The following is a 25544-nucleotide window of genomic DNA, read 5'->3' as shown; positions in this document are numbered from 1 at the left end:
TTAACATTGCCACATTCAGAAACGACTCTCACCTACAGTAACCATATACTTTGCAAACGAACCGCTGCCCGCTTTGAGCAAGAAGACACCAAATACCGGACAACTACGAAAGATAACCCTGAAGGAGCTGCAAAGCTCCACATGGGAGATTGGAGTATCTGTCCATAGGACCACATTAAGCCGTACACTCCACAGAGCTGGGTTTTACAGCAGAATGGCCAGAAAAAAGCCATTGCTTAAAGAAAACAATAAGCAAACACGTTTGGTTTTCGCCAAAATGCATGTGGGAGACTCCCCAAACATATGGAAGAAGGTACTCTGGTCAGATGAGACTGAAATTGAGCTTTTTGGCCATCAAGGAAAACGTAATGTCTGGTGCAAACCCAACACCTCTCATCACCCCAAGAACACCATCCCCAGAGTGAAGCATGGTGGTGGCGCATTATGTTGTGGGGATGTTTTTCATCGGTATGGACTGGGAAACTGGTCAGAATTCAAGGAATGATGGATGGCGCTAAATACAGGGAAATTCTTGAGATGAGAGACTGGGACGGAGGTTCACCTTCCAGCAGGACAATGACCCTAAGCATACTGCTAAAGCAACACTCGAGTGGTTTAAGGGGAAACATTTAAATGTCTTGGAATGGCCTAGTCAAAGCCCAGACTTCAATCCAATTGAGAATCTGTGGTATGACTTAAAGATTGCTGTACACCAGTGGAACCCATCCAACTTGAAGGAGCTGGAGCAGTTTTGCCTTGACAAATGGGCAAAAATCCCAGCGGCTAGATGTGCCAAGCTTATAGAGACATATCCCAAGACTCTTGCAGCTGTAATTGCTGCAAAAGGTGGCTCTACAAAGTATTGACTTTTGGGGGGGGGGTGAATACTTATGCACGCTCAAGTTTTCAGTTTTTTTGTCTTATATCTTGTTTGTTTCACAATCAAAAATATTTTGTATCTTCAAAGTGGTAGGCATGTTGTGTAAATTAAATTATACAACCCCCCAAAAAATCTATTTTAATTCAAGGTTGTAAGTAGGCCAAAGGGTCTGTTGAGACAAAGCACATTCTTTGGTGAATTTGGAGAGCACAGGCCTGGATCTTCTCCCTTGATTACCAACAGGGCATGAGTTGTTAATCCCCACTAATTCTTTCCTTCCCCCTCTATGGGTGAGAGGGGGTCTGATTGAAGTTATTCATTGCAAACCTGATCTATTTGGATTCTCGTGGTCAGTCATTAACAATTTAAATATACAATTATACCTATTGTAAAAATGTGAGCTTTGAGTTACTCAAGGTTATCAAGTGAATAATTAGTGAAAATTGTACAATAATAAATTACCTCAAATGTCTTTATTCCTTCTAAAACAAAGAAAGTAGACAACTGGAATATGCATAATTCTTACACTCATAAATTGTTAATTATTACAAGGCTGGCATTCAGTACATCGCAGGACAAACTAGACTTTCCTTATTCTCCACAATCTTAGGACAGAGGCACAATACAACAATACACATCTCCAAACACTGTCTTGACTACCTACTCATAATGCTTATCATACACATGTACATACTGAGTCCTGACAGAAATTCCAGACACTTGCATCCATAATAAATAGGAGCAGGGGTTAAATTGGGCCGTCGCATTCTATGAGAGAAAAGAAAATCCCTCTCAAAGTGCTTTCAAATTGCAGTGGAGAAAAACATGCATGCCAAGTCATTGTGGCCTACAACATTCTTAATGTAATCGCTGGAAAACACACCTTTGAAATCAGTTTTGATGGCCACTGTTAAAAGAGGAGGATCACAGAGCTTTCTAGTTTTACTCAACGTATTTCTCAAATCCCCAAAATTTGTGAACTGCACCATTTTAGAACCAGAGTTTTTAGCAGTGGCATGGTTTATGCCCGTTAGCACTCACCAATGGTGTTGAATGCATAGGAAAGACCAGGGCTAAACGTACCATGGGGCAGGTGGTATTCACAGTACATGATCCTTGGATGAGTGCCAGTGGGACATTCAAATCATCAATATGTTGGTAACTAGCAACAAGATAATGTTTAGAGTTTGTGATCTAGCTAATGATTAGCCCAACGGGGTGAATGCAGATGGGTAACCCTCAGCCTATTTATTTATAGCTACTATGCTACAACAGGGGAAATTATATTTTAGATGTCAGTATCATTTCATTTTAGAATAGGCTGTCCTTTGAAAAGTCACCCGAACTGAACTTCTCACAGTCATTCTCCCCCCCCAAATTGTAGGTTCTTCCAACCTGTAGTATGCTGTAATATGTACTTTTGTCATCAACCCCCCATGTGGCAGTTGGAGAACTTTTCCATTGAACAGGGGTGTATTTTACCTCCACCCTATGGTAAATGTGGGCTTGTGATCCCTGGACGTTTGTACTTAGCATCTGTTTTGGGTCTTGTCCTGTGCATACTCTTCAGCACACCTGAGTGCCTCAGTGAGGTTGGCCACACTCCCTGTGCCCCTTGCCACAGTGGCAGAGCCACCTGCGTTCCCTCCCAGGCGGGCACACACTGTCAGGGCCCAGTCACTGGCAGAGAGAGCACTAAAGCCCTATGGAGAGACAAAGATGAGGAGTGAGTGTTGGTGTGATGGAGAGAGAACAGGTGGGTAAGAGTGTGTGAATATATATACACATATGTATTTGGACAGTGAAGCTACATGTTTTAATTTGACTCTATACTGCAGCATTTTTGGATTTGAGATCAAATGTTTCATATAAGGCGACAGTAAAAACAAAACAAAAAAAAGTTTTATTCGAGAGTATTTTCATACAGTGCATTCAGAAAGTATTCAGACCCCTTGACATTGTCTACATTTTTTTACGTTACAGCCTTATTCTAAAATGGATGAAATTGTTTTTTCCCCCTCAATCTACACACAATATCCCATAATGACAAAGCAAAAACAGTATTCAGACCCTTTATTCAGTACTTTGTTGAAGCACCTTTGGCAGCGAATACAGCCTCGAATCTTCTTGGGTATGACGTTACAAGCGTGACACACCTGTATTTGGGGAGCTTCTCAGATTCTTCTCCGGAGATCCTCTCAAGCTCTGTCAGGTTGGATGGGGAGCGTTGCTTCACAGATATTTTCAGGTCTCTCCAGAGACGTTCGATCGGATTCAAGTCCTAGCTCTGGCAGGGCCACTCAAGGACATTCAGAGACTTGTCCCGAAGCCACTCCTGCATTGTCTTGGCTGTGTGCTTAGGGTCATTGTCCTGTTGGAAGGTGAACCTTCGCCCCAGTCTGAGCTGAGTGATCTGGAGCAGGTTTTCATCAAGGATCTCTCTGTCCTTTGCTCTGTTCATCTTTCCCTTGATCCCAGTCCCCGCCGCTGAAAAACATCCCACAGCATGATGCTGCCACCACCATGCTTCACCGTAGGGATGGTGCCAGGTTTCCTCCAGACGTGACGCTTGGAATTCAGGCCAAAGAGTTCAATCTTGGTTTCATCAGACCAGAGAATCTTGTTTCTCATGGTCTGAGAGTCCTTTAGGTGTTGTCATGTGCCTTTAACTGAGGAGTGTCTTCCGTACGGCCACTCTACCATAAAGACCTGATTGGTGGAGTGCTGCAGAGATGGTTGTCCTTCTGGAAGATTCTCCCATTGCCACAGAGGAACTCTGTCAAAGTTACCATCGGGTTCTTGGTCACATCCTTGACCAAGGCCCTTCTCCCCCGATTGCTCAGATTGACCGGGCGGCCAGCTCTAGGAAGAGTCTTGGTGGTTCCAAACTTCTTCCATTTAAGAATGATGGAGGCCACGGTGTTCTTGGGGACCTTCAATGCTGCAGGAATGTTTTGGTACTCTTCCCCAGATCTGTGCCTCGACACAATCCTGTCTCGGAGCTCTACGGACAATTCCTTTGACCTCATGGCTTGGTTTTTGCTCTGACATACATTGTCAACTGTGGGACCTTATATAGACAGGTGTGTGCCTTTCCAAATCATGTCCAATCAATTGAATTTACCACAGGTGAACTGAACTCCAATCTAGTTGTAGAAACATCTCAAGGATGATCAATGGAAACAGGATGCCCCTTAGCACAATTTCAAGTCTCCAAGCAAAGTGTCTGAATACTTATGTAAATAAGGTATTTATTTATTTTTGCTAAAATAAAGAAAAACTGTTTTTGCTTTATCTTTATGGGGTAATGTGTTTAGATTGATGTGGAAAATAAATAGTTTAATCCATTTTAGAACAAGGCTGTAGCGTAACAAAATGTGGAAAAAGTCAAGGGGTCTGAATACTTTTCCAAATGCATTGTAGGTGAGAGTGGGGTATGTTGAGCCATTATTTACATGCAGGATCACTATATCAAAGGAAATATACTATTCTTTCTAACATAGATATTTACAAATATTTCAGGATGTTGTTCATCCCTGAAAATAATCAGAATTCATGTAAACATAACCGTTTTGAAAACATAGTTGTCCAAAATAAGTGGTCTCTTGGCACAATTTACCTTGATTATGGGGTAATTTGAGCATAGGGACAGGATTAGCATAGGGATACATTTCTAAAACTTTGCACTTTTAACATAGACTCAGGTCCTGGTGTAACCTCATATCCCAGTGATAATGCCCTGCATTACACCTGGGAAGAAAATACTTAAATTGTGGCCTAGAGGGGGGCGAATCCAACTGAGGAAGGCATTTTTCATCATTTGAACTTGTCTAATCACACGAACGCGAGCTGTCTTCAAAATATTATGCATAAAACTGCCAAAATGTAATCTTCATTTGAGGTATATTGATTAGCCATTAGATCAATTACCCACAAAGCAATCATTTTGACTATATTAGCCCATAGAGCTACAAGGATGCACTTTCATGCTAGGGTTAGGACCTCATATTACAGCTTATAGAGACCCCAACTGATGTACAGAACAGTCTTAAAACAATCTACTTTGGTTTAGATAAAATAATCATGAAACCTATAAAACAAATCAATTTGACTTTGTGAAAATCAAGTTTTTGGACCGAACTTGCTTACCACTTTTCCCATGTTGTTTCTTCCTTCACAGACTCCATGAAATAATGACCTCTCCCTAAATATTTGGTCACACTATTAATTTTGTGTATGGTTTCCTAGAAACAAGGGGTGGCTCAACTAACCCTTTGGCACAACTTACCCCACTCTCCCCTATCTTTTTTTACCATTAAGAAATGAAAGCACTTTATGTATTTAGTCCCCCCCACCCTTGACCTATTGAGAGAAAATGCAGTGGCAGTAAATACAGTGATGTAAGAGCTAGACCCTATACCTTGGGCACTTGGCACGCACACAGGACCTTCCCCGATGGCTGCTGGTGGGAGAGTAGCATGATCAGGGTCCCTGGGGCTCTGTCACTGTATTGGTTCACTGTCTTCATCAGCACCTACAATGAGAGCAATGGGATCAACTACATCGAGGCTCAGTTTCCCAGAGCCTTAGTAACGGTAAGTGCATCATTAGAATCTAAGGTGTTTCCAAAAAAACGATGGTTGCACTGAAAGTGCTCACTCTCTGTGAATACTGATGCATTAGTTTTATATGGGGCAAAGTGATCTAATTGTGAACGTTAAACACCTACTTAGCCTCATCAGAAATTCAGATGAAAAACATACTGATATAGAGTCTGTGTCCACAGTGTCCACTACAATATTCTTGTTGCCATTCTTTTTGAACAGTGATTGGACTTTCACAGCAGCCTGCAAATAGAACAAAAGTAAGTAAGAAAGAGAAAATAGTTAAAAGTACAATAGTATAATGTACATTACCATTATTTATCATGCATTAACTATTGTGATTGTTTTATAATGCTGTTGTGACTCGTGTCTTCCTGCATACAAAAAGTTTGAAAACAGGATCAACTTTGTTTATTGTACATCGATCATTTTCATGTATTTTTACTTGTCACATTAAATAGTTATTGTGGAGGATATAATACACGTTTGAAAGGACAATGGGGTTGTGTGCTTGTGATACCTCTTTGGTCTCCAGTTTCCTTATACTTGTGTTGGTCGTCCTCTGTAGACCTTTGAGGCGAGTTTGAAGCTCCCTCCGCTTCCACTGTGGTATGGGAGTGCAATCCACTGCCTGGGACAAAACACAAATAAGGCCTAAGAATTTGTGTCATATTCACATTTAATTCTAACTATTTAAAGTAATGTGGTAGCTTGGGACTATAAGGTTATATCTGCAAAAAGATGATTCTGAGAAAATTGGCTTTAAAGTTTCGAACCATCATTGATTTGAGTGGTGTAATCAATTTTTATCATGTATTCTTTTGACCTTAACTACATGAATTGGGGTATTTAGAGTACTATATAGGTGGAGAACATTGAACAGAACAAGGCTATGTCAATAACTAAAATAAAAAAATGCAGGTCCCATGCTCTCGGCTATTCAAACACTTAGGCCATAATTTAATACTGTCTGAAGTTGCCTTTTGGAGCATTTTCAATATTGTCTGTCTAATGACCATCAGTTAGGTCAGTAGGGAGGGAGTGGAAAAGCACACATACATCTGTCAGTATGCCCACTTCTTTGGCCAGCCGGTTGGCACCTGTGAGGGAGGGGCTGGCGACCGTTGCAAGACGTGCTGACAAAGACTCCACTTCCTGGGTCAGGATCTGACCCGCCTCTCGAGCCTGTGAGCCAACAAAACAACGACACATATCAGAATGGATCTCGTTGAAAGCTACTTGTGATTCTGTAAAACTTTCAACTTGGGCTTTGTACCAATTAACTCTCCTTCCTCCAAAGTGTGCACTTATTCACTCCCCTTCACTAATTTGAAAGGAAATGACTGGTTTAAGAAATATGGTGGAAACTCCCACAAGCCCATGCCTCCAACAATCCAATGCTTATTTGATCATGGAGTGTTTTTTAAAAGATCAGTGATACATGACGTCCTAAATAGGAAAATGTACATAATTAATACTGAACCAGCAACACAAAAGTCTTGAGCGAGGGACTAACTGGTGTTGTAAAACATGAGAATAATTGGGATAAAGTGACGTGATTGTATATAGTCCGCTACTATGCACCTCTGGTATATTCACAATAAGTCACGGCCTATTTAATTTTATGCCTTCTTGCTTTTATATAACACACCTCTCTGGCGTCGTCTCCAGTGACTGCCACGATACGGCTGATCCCTTTAACCATCTGCCTCTCGGAAATTATAACCAAATCCCCGATCTCCCCGGTCGTCAGTAAATGCCTGAAAAAGAGAAAAACGCTTGGTCTAGTAGCCCTTTAGAAACAGCCAATGAACATATAATATTTAGCATTGTTCACAACTATAGGAATTGTCAAATCTACTCCTCCAAATATATGATCCGTTTCTAACCTTAACCCACGATAAAATGTATAAATTCTACTGTCTCTTCTCATTTTCATATGTTGGCTCTTTTACAGTATATTGAACAATTTGCCACATCCTCACATGCCGAAAGGTGAGGCAGTGCATATTGTCATTTCGTAATATCTTATGGTAAATAACAAGTAATGTTAAGTCCTATATTTAAAAATGCCTTTTGAATCTATCATAGAGAGGGAGAAAGAGTGATTGAGTGACAGACAGACAGACAGACAGACAGACAGACAGACAGACAGACAGACAGACAGACAACACTTACGTCCCACAGCAGAGCTCCACTGACGTACATCTGTCCGTCGGAGAATCGTACAGGTCTGCTACGGGAACTGCCACGGACACCACTCTCACTGGATCAGGGTACACCTAGGAAGAATTACAGAGGATTCGTGAATCCTCCAATGCCAACACACTATTATGCAGAATATCTTGCACTTACAAATGCTCTTAGCAACATAATGCATAACACTTTACAAAAACACCGTTATTATCAACATTATTCACTTTAATCTGGGTAGGAGTGTCCCCAAATCAACACACAGTTACCTCATCCACAGTCCTTAGACCTGGGATGTCTTTAGCCCGGGCCAGGGGAACCTCTTCTATGTACACCGCATTATTCTCTGTGATAATGTTGTGGATGCTCCTCTCAATCTCCTGGAGCTGGGGAATACTCAATGATCCCTACAGAGTGACCACCAAAAATCAATTATTATTATTACATCCAAAAAAGCGTTTTCATGCTTCTATACAAAAAGTGAGTTTTTTTTGCTTATCTACTGGACTTTGGCAATGCATATACATACATTATTCATAACAGGGATGTGATTACTCTAAGGGCGTTGTCACATTAAATTTGTTACCCTGGTGCATTTGGAAGAATTCCACAGAATACGTTTGGGTTTCACAATGTATTTTTTTTTTATGTATCAGAATGTTTTTGGGAATTCTGGGACTGTCTGCATTAATACCCTACTAGCTTAAACATGGAGACCAATTTACAATAATTTTTACTTTCTCTTATGATTTCCTTGAATCAACAGTATTGTTGAAATGTCGGGACCATTATGCATATTCTGAAGGATGTAAGAGCAGCAGGACAACAGCAAACGATCTGCCTAAACCGACACAGTAGGCTCACACAACAAAGCCGAGGCCAGCGGATTTTAAGGATGAATCAAGAGTTAGAGGTTGGATATGTTTCTCAGCATACTCATCCAAAAGCATGCAACAAGGTGAGTAAAAAGATGCCTGGCTATTTCTGCGCAACTTGTTGCCTCTATAGAGTATAATAAAAGACCAACTGTAGTGAGAGGTTGAGTAGTTCTCGCATGACTGTAGAGGGCTTTTGGTCAACTGAAGGGAAGATGGAGGTGTTTGCTTAAACGCAATGACTGTCACATTGACACAATAAACACACTAATTATGGCATGCTGTTAACTGTATAATTTCTGTGAAATTCATAATGAGGCTTTTGAGGAGGATGATGTACAACAACAAATCATTCCCAGCAATGCAACTGGAAGGGAGGGCCAGGTACCACAGGGCCTACCATAGCCTGACCACAGCAGCAGTGATTTCAGTGATGCTATCACCTCATACTTTGCCCGGCTTTAAAATTGAACATGGAAAGCATTCACAAAATCATCAGTTGCTGAAGTTTTTTATGACAAGCAAAACTGTCAATTATAATTTCTACAATGAGTATTAGAAACAAATCAAACACAGAATGTGTAGGCTGTGCAAACAATCAATTCAATTCAATTAATAAAATACTGCATTGGATTGGTCTTGTTTTTTTTGTGTTTCATAAAAACAACATTTAAGTAATCCAAACGTAGGCTACAGGGGCGTAGGCTATTCAAACGTAGGCTATTCAAGATATTATTACTATTACATTGTTATTATACAACGGGTGGGTCTAATCCCAGATACTAATTGGTTAAAACCGCATTCCAGCCGGTGTCTATCCCACAAGTTACCACAGGCTAAATCTGAGACGAAATGCCTATTTACTCTGTTCGATCTGACTACACAAACTACTGTCTCATCAGCTCAGCCAGGCAATGTACAGTATATACCAGATCTACAGTGCCTTCGGAAAGTATTCAGACCCCTTGACTTTTCCCACATTTTGTTAGGTTACAGCCTTATTCTAAAATTGATTAAATTGTTTTTTTCAGCAATCTACACACAATATCCCATAATGACAAAGCAAAAACAGGATTTTAGAATTTTTTTCAGAATTTTTTTTTATAAAAAAATGAAATATCACACTTACATAAGTATTCAGATCCTTTACTCAGTACTTTGTTGAAGCACCTTTAGCAGCAATTACAGCCTCAAGTCTTTTGGGGTATGATGCTACAAGCTTGGAACACCTGTATTTGGGGAGTTTCTCCCATTCTTCTTCGCAGATCCTCTCAAGCTCTGTCAGGTTGCACGGGGAAAGTTGCTACACCATGTTTTCAGGTCTCTCTAGAGATGTTCGATCAGGTTCATGTCCGGGCTCTGGCTAGGCCACTCAAGGACATTCAGAGACTTGTCACGAAGCCACTCCTGTGTTGTCTTGGCTGTGTGCTTATGGTCGTTGTCCTGTTGGAAGGTGAACCTTCGCCCCAATCTGAGGTCCTGAGCACTCTGGAGCAGGTTTTCATCAAGGATCTCTCTGTATTTGGCTCAGTTCATCTTTGCCTCGATCCTGACTAGTCTCCCAGTCCCTGTCGCTGAAAAACATCCCCACAACATGATGCTGGAACCACCATGCTTCACAGTAGGGATGGTGCCAGAGGTTTCCTCCAGAAGTGACACTTGGCATTCAGGCCAAAGAGTTCAATCTTGGCTTCATCAACCAGAACATTTTGTTTCTTATGGTCTGAGAGTCTTTAGGGACCTTTTGGCAAACTACAAGCGGGCTGTCATGTGCCTTTTACTGAAGAGTGGCATCCGTCTGGCCACTACCATAAAGGCCAGATTGGTGGAATGCTGCAGAGATGGTTGTCCTTCTGGAAGGTTCTCCCATCTCCACAGAGGAACTCTGGAGCTCTGTCAGAGTGACCATCGGGTTCTTGGTCACCTCCTTGACCAAGGCCCTTCTCCCCCGATTGCTCACTTTGGCCGGGTGGCCAGCTCTAGGAAGAGTCTTGGTGGTTCCAAACTTCTTCTATTTAAGAATGATGAGGCCACGGTGTTCTTGGGGACCTTAAATGCTGCAGACATTTTTTTATACCCTTCCCCAGATCTGTGCCTCGACACAATCCTGTCTCGGAGCTTTACGGACAATTCCTTTGACCTCATGGCTTGGTTTTTGCTCCGACATGCACAGTCAACTGTGGGACCTTATATAGACAGGTGTGTGCCTTTCCAAATCATGTCCAATCAATTGAGTTTACCACAGGTGGACTCCAAGTTGTAGAAACATCTCAAGGATGATCAATGGAAACAGGAAGCACCTGAGCTCAATTTCAAGTGTCATAGCAAAGGGTCTGAATTCTTATGTAAAAGGTATTTCTATTTTTGATTTTATAATAAATGTGCTAAAATATCTAAAAACTTGTTTTCGCTTTGTCATTATGGTGTATTGTGCGTAGATTGCTGAGGATAGAAAAAAAATGGTTTTTAGTATAAGGCTGAAACGTAACAAAATTTGGAAAAAGTCAAGGGATCTGAATACTTTCCGAAGGCACTGTACTGTAAAAAGCATCTAGACAGTATCTCCCATTTCTTTTAGAAATGCATTCGGTTTTCAACAGCGGAGATTAGTAATAATCTGCCTCTCCGACATTTGCAACATTGTTTCAATATTGAAATTCGATCTCTAGCTGTCCTATGGTAATGAACGTGTCGGGAGTCAGGACGAGACAGACCCGCTGGCAGCTTTTCTCAGCCAGTCGAAATCATGAATCAGCATAGTTTTTATGGATATACTGTATACAAAGAAATGTCAATAAAAAACACGAAATGCAGCTAGTTTTCTGTCATTCCAGCTTCAGTTTGAAGTGATCGTGTTGGCTATCTCTTCTGAACAGTGGCCTGGCAAGAGGGCAAATGTTCTACAGGCGAAAAACCACATCATTGTTATGGATGTATTCCCCCCCCCCAAAAAATCACTAGAAAACAGCTTAAACATAAGAAAATGCAGATACTTTGCTGTTATTCTGGCTCCATTGTTTGACGTGACTGTGTTAGCCAAAGTAGGCTAGCTAGCATGCAAGGGATAAGAATGTTGCCAGCCATCATGGCAACAGAACATTTAGAACAAACGACTGGGTCGAGTCCATAGTTTTAGAACGAAAAGACTTAATGACTGGGTCGCGTCTCTGGCAACCGAATCGATAGAACGAACGACCAGCCGGCTTGGGTAGCAACCCTAGACTTGTGTAGGGACTATATCTTGTGGAAGGATGAAATAGTAACAATAAATCAAAATAAAGTTATTGAAAATGTCAATAATTATTTGAATATGTTGGCAACTCCGGTGTCAATATATCCGCCAAACACCGGCTTCGAGGGCATTATCACTTAAACATTACATGCTATTATAACATAAACATATTATTTATAACACAGCATTGTTGAATCCTTGTTTCTGATTGGCTAGAAGGGCATTCTAGAATGAATACTAAAACCAGATATCGGGACAGTTGGAAAAGATATCGGGACACCTCGCAATCATGACGCAATATGCGCCAAGGCATGCAGACTGTACTTGCTACAAAGTTACAGAAAGCTAAACCAACAACCACACAAACTGGAATTGGATACATTGTAAATCCAGCTCCAAAGAGGAAAAATTTAGCTAGCTTTTGATGTGTTTCTGCAGAGACATATTTTTGGGGGAGCATCTGATGACCTAATGTGGTACTGTAAGTGATGAACATGAATTTCTCCTGTCCCCTTCGCCGCTAAAGCTGTCAAATCTCCCCACATGTTTCTAGTTTCAGCAACTGATATGTTTTAATTCGGTTGTCATATTGGTAGGTTAGCTAGCAACAAACTGTTTAGCTAGTTTCTAGCAGTGTTTAAAATGCTATGTGAACTCCTCGTAATTAACAGTCAGTGTTGACAAGTGTCCTGACGAGGAGGAAAACCTTTCTAGCTATGCCAGGCAAAATCAGGCATTATCAGTTTATTGTTATGGATGTATCCAAATGAATGTCAATAGAAAAGAGCTACTTTGCTGTTATTCTGGCTGCAGAAGTCGTGACTGTGTTAGCCGTAGCTAGCTGGCTAATTAGCAATCAAGGGATAACGTTGCCGGAACATAAAGAACGAACGACTGGGGCACGTCCATAAATATTGAACTAATCGAAGGAAGACTGGGTCGCGTCACTCTAGCAACCAAAATATGAGAAAGTATGAATTTGCTTATTTAAATGAAAATATTTTTTTAAAATCTAATAATATTATAGTATTCTATTATAGTAATCTAATAGTATTGTTTTCTTTGGCAACTGTGGTATAAGCGGGATAAACAGCTTAAACAAATGCAACGGAATAAACTTTGCTGTTATTCTGACTGCAGAGGTAATGACTGTGTAGCCGTGGCTAGCTAACAGCAAGCAAGGGATAAGAATGTTGCAACGGAACAAAGAACAAACGGCTCCGCCTCGTTCTGCAGCGTTGTCCATTATTTCCAAGTTAATGTAGAGAATTAGCTTTACGGACATTTGTGCTGAGTAGTCAGCGATTTCGGTCTGTTTTTACAATGACAAAAAAATTCACCCTTGGTTTTCAATGTGTGGATAGATAATATAAGATACTGGTCATACTATAAGCTGAATCACCCAAGGTTGCTATGAGTATTAAAAAAAAAGTCCAAGAGAACAACGACAGATGATCAAATTCACGGGTCATACTGCATACCTTGACGCTGAAGTCAAAGCGTAAGCGGTCTGCAGCGACATGACTGCCTCTCTGCTCCACAGAAGAACCCAGCAGCTGACGGAGGGCGAAGTTGAGGACGTGTGTGGCGGTGTGCTTGACCATGCAGGCTAGTCTCTGTGGCTGGATGTGAATAAACATGAATTTTCTTATTAGCAAATTAAATTATGAAATGTAATATGCTATTAACATAATCATATTTATGACAAAGTATACGTCACAAACATCCCACTGGGCACAGACTTCAGTTCAACGTCTGGGTTTTGATTTACTTTCATGTGAATTCAACCAAAAATGTCACCCTGTCATTGGATTTAGGTCAAAAGTTGGGTGAAAAAAATACAAAATTCCCTTACGTTTATGACTTTGTAAATCCAATCAGTTTTCCACATTGATTCAACATCCTCACATTGATATTTTTTGGTTGAAATGATGTGGAAACAACGTTGATTCAACCAGTTTTTTGCCCCGTGGGATAGCTTTAAAGAGCACATATCACAAATAACACACACACCCACAGTTAATTTGTTGCAGAAGCCTTATGAATAAATCTTTTTTATAAGTTATACTGCGTTTGTCTATGGCATGTGTCAAACTCATTCCTCAAAGGGCCGAGTGTCTGCGGGTTTTCGCTCCTCTCTTGTACTTGATTTATGAATTAAGGTCACTAATTAGTAAGGAACTCCCCACACATGGTTGTCTAGGGCTTAATTGAAAGGAAAAACCAAAGAATCTGCAGACACTAGGCCCTCCATGGAATGAGTTTGACACCCCTGGTCCATGGTAACCAACATATGTTTAAACAGGGCTGGCAGTCAAATACAGTGTGACTATAGATACTCTGTTGATTTATGACTTATTTGTTAATTTAAAGGTTGAACGTGAGGATAGTTTCACCACTACTTTCCAGAGACTTCAAAATAACACTTTCTTCCTATGACCCCACTAGCCTGGATTTCAAATGATCATGACTGCTGTGTAAACAAGGTCCATTGTGAGTCGACCTGTAGACAATGCTATACCTCATCCAGGTAGAGCTGGACCTGGTCTCCTTTTCTCAGCACTTCAGCAGCGGTGACCTGATGAACCACATATCCCCCAGCAAGCTGCACAGCCTCAACAGGGTACAGGACATCCTGAGGGAACACACACATCATTCCAACTAGGCTATTAAATATACTATGAATGGAATGATTCAATGAATGTAGTTTCAATAGCTTAATAAAAATGTTGCTGAGGGATAGGACATTCATATGCAGGAAAGTTGACATCAGAAAGATTCAATGTATGGACCCAACATTTTCAGGTACATCCCTAACAAGCAGACACCCGTTGTGACACAGTGTACTTAAACACGGTGTCCTAAAAAAGGTGTAGCTAATGCTGACCGGCAGTCCATCTCTGATGAAGTAGCCCTGGTCATGGGACTGCCCCCCTTGCTCTGCATAGAAACAGGTCCGGTCAAGCACCACACCACACCTCTGGCCCCCGGCCACTTCCGAGACAAGAGTCTGTCCACAGTACAGGGCCTGCACGGTAGCATGGCAAGGCTGGAACACTGGAGAAAAGACACAGGGCTCCTTTCAGAGAGAATAAAATGGACAGCAAAACAAAGGATAATTGACCTGAATATAATATATTGACTGAATATTATCCTTTGGAGTGCTGTGTAACTCATTCTCTAAGGATTTTAGTAGCGAGGATCCAGCACCCAACCGTTTTAGACTAATTACTGTAATTGTGAGTGAGCATGTTGTCCATAATCTCGAGAACTCATCCATACCATATTTGCCATCCTGTGCCAAGCTGTAGTGGTACTTGGGAGAGTCGTCTGTGTGGGGAACTTCTCCACTCTGCAGCTGAGCTAGGCTGTGCAGATCCAGATGGACCAGAGTATCCACAACAGAGGTCTGCACCTGACACCTAAGCTGGTGGTGGGGAGAGGAGAGACAGCCATCGAATGGGGTGGATCATTTTCAGTAAAAATAGTTATCTGCAAAGGCTGCTGAAAAAGCTAGACGGCCTCATTTAGTTTCAATAGGTTAAAACCATAAATGATTTATTCTTAAGAATTAATTCATGCTTTTAATGTAAAATGTAGTACTCATGAAATAATTCAGTGTTGAGTAAAGGAACAAACTAATGTATGATAAAATCATAAAAGTGTAATGTTTGAACTGTCCAGTGAAAATCTCACATTCAACTCATACCCAAATATTGTTTTTGACTCGTCCTATAGTCGTATGTGTGGCCAAAGCATAAATTAGAGAAAAGACACAAGAACTCCACCTCAAAGTTGAATCTCAAACAGGCCGTTTCAAAAATGGTTGCAATATCCTCATAGCACATGATGTCATGTTGGCTCATCAATCAGCGGTCTCCTCACATGAATATTTTTAATGACCGTTATACGCCCACACCATACTGTTGTTGGGGTATGTCCCCACCATTCAAACACAGAAATACTTAATTACCATTTTTTTGTAAGGAAAACTATTTCACTCATAGTAATTAATTACAGGTGATATTTCATAGAAATATGGAAACACTGGACATTTACTTTTTAGTATTTTGCTAAGCAGCTTCATAAAGCTAGATTAGACTAGCAATATTTGCTTCATGTAGAGAAAAGGAGAGGAAAAGCACTGACTGTAGGTACCTTTTCATTTTCAATGGCCAACACATCAAGGGCCCGTTGGTCAACACTCAAGCCCTGCTCCTCCAGCATTAGTCCAATGAGATCCAGAGGAAAGCCCAGGTTACGATGCAGAGACCAGGCCACAGGCACTAGGAGATAATCACACACACAAAAGATTGACTACTGAAATAAATTGGCCCAAAAATGTATACCACAAATACCCTATTACAAACCATACCCTATCCCAGTACTGTATCCTAGTACTGAAGCTGACCTGGGAATAGAGTGTCATTGTTCTCCAATCTCTGGAGTGTCCTGTCAATCACTCTGCGCCCCTGCTTCAGAGAGGACAGGAATTGGGCCTCGTTTTCATTGATTATATCCATGATCTGAAAATAAATAAAATAGATCTTAATAGTTTATCACTATACCTTCCTTGCCACTCACCTGAGAAAATGTGTCAAGTGAATGGCTGTGTACGAAATGTCAGGAAGTTTGTATATGCAAGACTTTATTTTAATTGCAGGAACTTTACTTCCTGGTGTATAACCGTCATTAAGCATGTTGTTGATGTAATTTCTCTAATTTCATGGTAATTAACTTACCCTATCTGTCTCTTTATGCAGTTCAGGATAAGCATCACCCTGTAGAAAAGATGTGGATGAGAGAGGATCAAGACCATGATGACAAAGGTCACAAGTCTCATATCACAGCCCAACTCACCAGGATGTGTGCAACTGTGGGTACCAGGCTTGCCAGCGCTCCCTCAGGGGCCTGCAGTACCTCAGTGCTGAACCTCACAGCTCGCCGGAGGATACGGCGTAAAACCAATCTGCAGCAGGCACACACAAACGCACGCACAAACACAATAATTGAAAGAGAATGAGAATTACAATTGTCAGATTATTGTCAGATGTGTTCACACCTCCCACAGTCTATTTTGTAAATTCAGCTATATGTCTCAATCTCAAACAAATTTCACATTTCAAACTTCTTTCTCAATCTTTGGGATTGAGATATGTTAATTTTAGATTGAAATATGACTCTCAGTTAATTTAACCTTTAACACTAGAACCGCCATAGGCCAATGGCCACTGATGTTTGATTTTGTAAATAAAAGAAAATAGCCCCCCCAGAAAAAGTAAGTCCTGCTCCTTCCCTGACTTTTCCTAAATATTTGTACTTTACATTGGTCATTTGTCAGAATTATGAAATCACAAACAGCCTTTAGAGACTTTTTTCCTGTTTTATTCACACCTATTCCCAACTTAACCTGCCGAACAATGCGCAGCCAGGCACTAACGCGTCTCTCTCGCTCTACTCACTGAATGAATGACAAATGGATGAATGGGCAATAATTGTTCACCTTACTTCACAATGGAATTTAAATTAGGCCAAACTGAATGATAATGAGGGCGAAGAGGTTGATTTAAATTACAAAGACAATACTGTGATGATGAGTTTGTGTTATGCCTATTTATCAGCGTTGGTGCTCATGTTTAAGGCAAATCATTTGACCGCGACTTATGGGTTGATATCATTCTCTTTGAAGTTTTACTTTGTAAAAATAAGCTCTTATGGGACTGTTTAATTTACTATATTTTACTTTATTTATATTTACTATTTAAAATAACTATTCAAACTTATTGTAAGGGAAAACAAAAACATGCTATGTGTTGCAGTAGGCCTTTAGAATAATGCAAACCATATCCTTGACTATCTGAGTTGATGAGTGAAGGGAAGCAAACTATGCCAGCCCACTGAATGACAAATGGCTGAATGGGCAATAACTGTGCACGTTACTTCACGGTCAAATTTAAAATGGTCCTAATTGAATGATAAGGAGGGTGAAGTAGTTGATTTAATTTAGAACAACAATAGTGTAATGATGAGTTTGTATTATGTCTATTCATCAGTGTTGGCGCTCATGTTAATAATTTCACAGTGCACCTTGTGGGTTGATACCATTCTCTTTTACATGTTATTTACACTAACTCTATTGCAAATCACATTTATTGTAAGGGAAACAATAACATGCTTACGTGTTGCAGTAGGCCTTCAGAATAATGCTAAACATATCCTTGACTCTACCAAAGTTGATGAGCGAGGGAAAATAAATGATGCCACTCAGCCTGCGCAGCCGGCCCACCGAAACTACACAAACTATACCGAAACTCATTTAACACATGATAACAGTTAGCCTATAGACAAGATTCAATTGACAATAGTCTGATGAGTGACAATATTATCAATTGTCAAATTGTACATGAAGAGATAGGCACATCTTGTAATTGACAGATGCAGGGACAGGAGCATCACTTTATCAAATCCTCCATCAGTCACATGCAGGTAAAACGTTTTGATTTCTATATAATATCAGAAAGAGCATATTCTGCAGTTTCTATGACACTTATCTTTGTCAAAAAAACTCTCAAAATTCAAGAGGTGCAGCTCTATTTCCAAATATCTGTGCTGTCTATGCCTTCAGCACATGACCAATCACACAGCAGCATTTCTCTGGATACTAAGCAAAGACTAGTGTCATGGCCTGTTCGGGTCAGGTTACCATGGACCACAATCCTACAGAGACATCTCTCACACCCACCAGCAGCGGAGAGATCAAGATATACGGAGGTGGGGTTTTTTATGACACCTCACGCTCATTGTAAATCTTAAGGCAGCAGACAAAATCCCTTTGTCCTCTCAGTGTGAAGGAATGGAATGTATGATGGGCCTATGGAGAACCTATCTCAGAACAGTAACATGCAATAAATGAACTTTGGGACAATATGTTTCGTCAGCCAAAATGGTGGTAATGACGATAGATGGAATATGAAAATGAATGTTGTTTTTCTTATGTTATTAAAAGTTAATTGACGACGTTATAACAAAAACATTGTAACTTGAAGAGTTTTCAGAATATGTACCGGATGTTTGCATACTGTACGTTGTGTGGAAAATGTCCAGATTAAAGAGAATGTTTTTGTAAAGATGAAATGTGAAGTTAGTTGCCTAAATTGGATCTGAGCTAAATCTAGTGACGCCCCAGAGAACTTGCCATAAAGACGGAAACGCCCCTTTCTGACCCGAGGGTAAAAAACATGTGAGATAAGAATTTACATATCAGACTAGGTGACCACGCACTGCAGCTAATGTCCGAGTAGTCGCAACCCCAAAACGCAACACGAGGTTGAAGAAGACAAAAGAAACTCGTAAAAATCAATGCTACGGTTGAGTAACTGTATCTAAGGTGAATTTAACCAGGACCACCCAGTTATTCTCTCCAGTGAATCATGTGCCTACACTGCTTTTATTCCCACGCTGGAACCATCTACACGGCTGATCGTCCTCAGAAGACCTCTCTTACAGAACAAGGGCGAGGAAACAGACCATTAAGAGAAAGTACACTGACATCGTGTGGACAATCAGAGACTTACACCCGGTAACAACAGAAGTGTCGCCATCAGAGGAGAAGTCGGAACTCGGTCCACAAGGAGATAATTCCATCATTATATTCTGACCCATAAGAGTGGCAGTTCGGGGCAAGGTGTTAGGGTTAAAGTAAGAATAGTTTACAAATGTATCCAAGTGTGCTTTTCTCTCGTGCACTCTCTTTCTATATTAACATTTTGTGTTGGCCCGCTAGGGACCTGTTTCATTGTACTAAGTTCTAATCACTCGCCTAGACTGTGTGTTTGTGTATTATATCTTATAATTTTAGCTTGTTAGTAAATAAATAATCAACACAATTGGTGTGGTACAGACATTTAGTGGGTTCACGGATGATTCACGGATCATGCGACGTTCAGTATGAGACTATAGAAGAAATTGATTAATTAGCGACTGTTGTAAAATCGATATTCTGATATTCTTTGAGTTAATTTGGAAAATGGAAACTCAATAAACACAAACTTTCCCATGGTGCCCCAGGTTATTGAGTTAATTATAAACAGTTAATCATTCGATGAACAGCAGTCGTCACAATCAATACAACGTCACGACACTAGTAACATAATAAACTTAAAATATGCTATTGTTTTTTTTTGTTTAAAAAAAAATACATTTTCTTATTTTACACAATGTTTCTTTAGATCTGCCAAAAATAAATTATAAATGGACTTCTTTGTTATGGACTTGAACTAGTGGTTTTTAGTTTTTACTTATAGCCTAGAGTAACATAAACAAATACATTCTATTATGTTCTTTGAAATAAATTGCTATTATGTTCTTTGAAATAATTGTTTTTTACTATTCAAAATGTTACCTAAGACCTTTATAAACACAACCAAATGTATATTATTCCAATAGCATATTTTTCACTCAAACTTTGTATAATTACACAAAACATATCCTTGACTCTATCAAAACAAATAACGATTGTTGTCATATTTTTATATGGATATATTCCCATGAATATTTATTCATGCTTCACAACTGTTTATGCTCTATTTATCACGCGTTGGTGCTTACATTTGGGCACCTTGCGGGTTGATATGCATCTGATGCTAAAGGGGACGCCGGGGACGCCTAGTAACACTCTCAACGTTCTCTAGCGGGTACTCATAAGCTCAAAGGTCAGGCTGTTCTAGTGTTAACTACCGTTTTTTTTATACCTTTAGGTGTTATCATTCCCTTCCTCAATGAAGTGGAAATGCTTAGTAAGTTTGACATTTTTCAGATTGCCTGTTGTGCATGAGCCAAAATCTGAGCATGGTGCAGCAAGAGACTAACAGCAGTTTGACTCACTCGGCCCCTGACATGCCTGGGTAGACTCCGTCAGCAATGCAGACAGACAGGGTGCGCACATGGTCAGCAACGACGCGGTATGCCATGTCCACTTTGCCCACATCCGCCTCTCCAGTCCTCCCTCTATACTCAGGGCAATTGGAGCGCTAGATGGATTTAGATGATAACTAAATGAGAAAAATAAACAAAACAAACTACCAAACAAACAAATAATTTGGCACTAATACTCTCCTGTAAGAAAGGTATAGACATCAGTGAACATTCATTTAATCCCGTGGGAGCAACAGAGCCATAGCAGTTCATTGTGAAATTAATTATGACACATAATTTGGACAATCAGACACAAATAGAGCAACTTATCACGTTTTTTTGTTTTACCTATGTAGGGAAGGTTTAGTTCATTATCTTTCTTGCCTAGCTAAAAAAATAAATAATAATCTTGATTAATTCTCAGCTAAGATCCTTCTTATCTTTGAAATGTATTCTATACTGAACAAAAATATAAACGCAACATGTATAGTGTTGGTCCAATGTTTCATGAACTGAAATAAAATATCCCAGAAGTGTCCATATGCACAAAAAGCTTATTTCTCTCAAATTTGGTGCACAAATGTATTTATATCCCTGTTAGTGAGCATTTCTGCTTTGCCAAGGTAATCCTTCCACCTGACAAGTGTGGCATATCAAGAAGCTGATTAAACAGCATGATCATTACACATGTGTGCCTTGTGCTGGGGACAAAAAAGTCCACTCTAAAATGTGCAGTTTTGTCACGGAACACAATGCCACAGATGTTTTGAGGGAGCATGCAATTGGCATGCTGTTGGCATGCTGACTGCAGAAATGTCCACCAGAGCTGTTGCCATATAATTGATTGATCATTTCTCTACCATAAGTCGCCTTCAATGTCATTTTAGAGAATTTGGCAGTACTTCCAACTGGCCTCACAACCGCAGATCACGTGTAACCACACCAGCCCAGGACCTCCACATCCGGCTTCTGCACCAGGTGAAGCTGGTGGTTGAGTGAATGCCAAGAGCGTGCAAAGCTGTCATCAAGGCAAAGGGTGGCTACTTTGAAGAATCTCAAATATAAAATATATTTTGATTTGTTTAACACTTTTTTGGTTACTACATGATTCCATATGTGTTATTTCATAGTTGTGATGTCTTCACTATTATTCTACATTGTATAAAATAGTCAAAATAAGGAAAAACCCTGGAATGAGTAGGTGTGTCCAAACTTTTGACTGGTAATGTATAATAATTACTAGACAGATAGAACTCAATTTATATCTACAGATGGCGTTAAATCAGGTTTCCTGGATATTTCCTGCAAGGGTCGATTCTGGGTCCTGTACTTTTTACATTAACAATATCGATTTTGTCTGTAAATAATTGTAACCTGCACTTGTATGCCGATGATATTGTTGTGTATGCTATTGTCCCCCACGGTTGGTCTGAAATACAGTCTGCCTTCATTGTATTACAGAAAAACTTTATTAACCAGAATTAGTACTGAATGCAAGTAAAACTACGTATATGTTGTTCTCTAGAGCGCATAAAAATAATTCTGATGATTTAAGCACATGTACTTTGGTGGTGTCCATATTGATCGTGTCCGTGCTTACAAATATCTGGACATCTGGATAGATGAAAAGCTGTCTTTTAAAAAGCATATTGATGAGTTAAGAAGCTGAGAATAAAAATTATTATTCATTTGACGTTCCTATTGGTCCTAGACGATGGCGACATAATCTATATGAACGCAGCTGCCACTTCATTAAAGCCGTTAGATGCAGTTTATCATTGCACACTGCGCTTTAGTACGCGCTACAATTTTAGTACTCATCACTGCATTCTCTACCAGAATGTTGGTTGGCCCTCTGATGTCAAGTAGGTTGATATATTGCTATGTTTTCATTTTTAAAGAACTTTTACAAAAAGTCCCACTGTACCTAACATCATGACTAAACTTTAGACATACGAGTTACCACATCCGGTCTCAGGGATGGTTAACTCTGGAAATTCCTTTGGTCTATACTGAGTTAGGTAAATCAGCTTTTAGTTGTTTTCATGCACCTTATTTGTGGAACAATCTTCTAAATGTTCTTAAATTTTATGTTATGATGCCTTTGGGGCAAATTCACAAAGCTGATTAAGGATCTTACTACTCATGAATGTGTTTGTTTTTAATTGCCGTGTTTTTCTTTCTGCTTGCATTTAGATTTTCATGTGTGTATTTTCTGTAATTTATGTAATTCAGGGCTCATCTGTAAAAGAGACCTTGATCTCAGTATGACTCCCAGATAAAATAAAGGTTAAATAAAATGTCTGCTTCTCTTCCTCACCTGCAAACGTATTTTGTTTAATTTCTTAAATGTTTTTCTTCAGTCCGCTATCTCATTGTACTTAATTATCTGTAAACAAACTAAACTTACCTGTTGTATAGCAGACAGCAGAGGGGTAAAGAGGTCAGTGTCGTAGTTGGAGCGTTGTCCTTGGAGAACGGTCACCAGTCGCTCCAGACCCATGCCAGTGTCCACGCTGAACTGGGGGAGTGACCGCAAGCTGTGATCTGCCTCTCTGGAACAGCCAAACGCAAGCACAGAGTCAGACATAGGCTTGCAAACACAGACACACAATCCACCCTAGTAATGTGATTCAGTCATGGGAAAAGTATAACAGTCCATATTATAGTGTACTCCAGATGGAATATATTTTCATCACACAATAATGTAAAGATGTTGTCGTCTTGCTAACATCCTCTGTCAAGGTTAGAGTGCATGAGCATTAGCAGAAATTGTTCCTAACCTGTTGATATTTGTTGCTTACTGCAACGTTTTTATACTAAACAGCATGTTCTAAATAGTATTTAGTATGGTTAAAAACCAAACTATAAGCCCCTGGTAGTAGGTATAGCACCTGTTGTATTGCATGAAGACCAGGTTCCAAATCTCGACCACATCAGGACTGTCCGCATTGACCAGCGAGGCTGCGTTACGGCCCCCAATGTGGTCATAGTGGATCTCTGTGCAGGGGCCACAGGGGCCAATCTCCCCCATCTCCCAAAAGTTGTCCTTCATCCCAAATGGCAGGAGGTGATCAGAAGGCACTCTACAAACAAAAACATCAACCATGAAAGAGAATGGCGAAGGATCAAAACACAAATGAGTCAGGAAGTTGTTATTATCTTGGAGAGGAAACTATGCCTTTCATACCCCATGCTTAGCCAGATGTGGCGCGTTTCCTCATCTGCTGGCAAACCAGAGGTGGCATCACCGGCAAAGTATGAGACGTAGAGGCGTTCTGGAGGAATCCTGTACTCCTCTGTGAGTAGACGCCAAGCCATGATGCACGCTTCCTCCTGCACAGAGACATAAGAGTGCTTATGGCTCTAATCTGAAAGGGCATAAATGCCATAGTGGTCCCTTAACCTATTAACCCCTTAATAGTTATTTCATGAAACATGAATTGCTCATCTAGACTATCTTTTTACATTGTAGCAAATTTCCATGAAGTAGACCTTTAAATTAACTCTGCTTAGTAGGCTTACATGCACTTTTACACCTGCCTTTTAAACTGCTATGGCATCATAGATCAAAGCTACATGTATGTCACACACCTTGAAGTAATCGCCAAAGGACCAGTTTCCTAACATCTCAAAGAAGGTGTGGTGGTAGACATCTCGACCAACATCTTCCAGGTCGTTGTGTTTACCCCCAGCCCGGACACACTTCTGACTATTCACTACACGCCGGTATGTGGCCATTTCACTGCGCGGGTCTGCTGCTCCCAGGAAAATGGGCTTGAACTAAGTGAAGAGGAGAAGAGTGGCATCATTCCAACTCAGAGCCAGTGAAGTTGGAGCACCCCAAAAAAGCTATGATGGCATTTGATGTATGGCCTAAGGTATGGTATGTATACACAACTTTTCACTTGCATAACTAAGTAAAAAAATCAACTGACAATCAACAAGACACAAATCTGCATTTGACTGGAATTGCCTTTAGATAGCTAGCTAGTAGGCCTATGTATTGTCTACACTCGCTCAATGCTGTTGTTCACGTGGGACTGTACACCCATAGAGTAACAGAACTGTCAGAGGTGTCAAATCTCCAGTGTCATGCATGAGGCTAGCTTTCTTCGCTATAGCCCCTTGCAAATAATCAAATGAGTGTCTACTGTATTCAATAATATAGCTAATACTTCATGTGAAAACCAACCGATGATTGTTCAATTTACCTGGTTCATGCCTGCGTTGACAAACAGGAGACTCGGGTCTCCCCGCGGACGAACAGGGGAGGATGGCACAATTATGTGGTGGTAGAGTTCATGAAAAAAATCTGTGAACGTACGCCGCACACGATTAGACGAAAAGTCTGTTTGAACCTGAGAATATGACCTTGATAAATGTCCTCTGAGGCTTGTAAGTGATGTTAAATTATTGTTTATCACTGCTCTGTACCGATGTGTCAAGCGACTCATGTGCGCCGCCATGTTGGCAGCTCTTCTTCTTCGGTGGAGTTTAATGGCGGTTGACATCAAATGTTAATGGGGCATTACCGCCACCAACTGGACGACAAAATACCAAATATATTGCCGAAAAAAGGGGGGAAACGATATCATGCAAAATACAAAAATAGACAGACGCATCAACAAGCAAAACCCACCCCCCTCATTCAGTCACAGTCCAATCCAATTTCTCTGACTTTTTGCTGTGCTTTAGAGTTGATGACTATTGCAATAAATGACACAAAGCACACCTTTTTAACATTTAATGTATCATGATCCCTTAGTTGCTGTGAAACCTTCACTGGTGGTGGTGTCTCTACTACCATTGTTTCTTCATCACGACTCGCTCCTTCCCTCTTCTCA

The 25544-nt window shown here is 40.4% G+C and overlaps 1 protein-coding gene across 1 annotated transcript; it reads right to left on the bottom strand.

Moving 5' to 3' along the window:
- Positions 1–1334: 1334 nt before the first annotated feature.
- On the bottom strand, positions 1335–25197 carry aars2 (alanyl-tRNA synthetase 2, mitochondrial (putative)). The gene is made up of 22 exons (XM_023983018.2): positions 24912–25197; positions 24292–24480; positions 23888–24033; positions 23592–23783; positions 23108–23252; positions 20668–20813; positions 16645–16753; positions 16527–16565; positions 16196–16310; positions 15943–16070; positions 15067–15211; positions 14672–14841; positions 14306–14419; positions 13266–13406; positions 7947–8084; positions 7663–7766; positions 7136–7244; positions 6544–6669; positions 6005–6115; positions 5644–5727; positions 5301–5414; positions 1335–2583 (listed from the first exon to the last, which is right to left on the bottom strand). Exons 1-22 carry the CDS (start codon positions 25164–25166, stop codon positions 2410–2412), a joined length of 2994 nt encoding a protein of 997 aa, XP_023838786.1. The 5' UTR covers positions 25167–25197; the 3' UTR covers positions 1335–2409.
- Between the last annotated feature and the right edge of the window lie 347 nt (positions 25198–25544).

This window comes from Salvelinus sp. IW2-2015, linkage group LG1, assembly GCF_002910315.2.
Source record: "Salvelinus sp. IW2-2015 linkage group LG1, ASM291031v2, whole genome shotgun sequence".
Lineage (NCBI taxonomy): Eukaryota > Metazoa > Chordata > Actinopteri > Salmoniformes > Salmonidae > Salvelinus > Salvelinus sp. IW2-2015.
The sequence above is the reverse complement of the archived record's forward strand: the minus strand, read 5'-3'. Positions and strand labels throughout refer to the sequence as shown.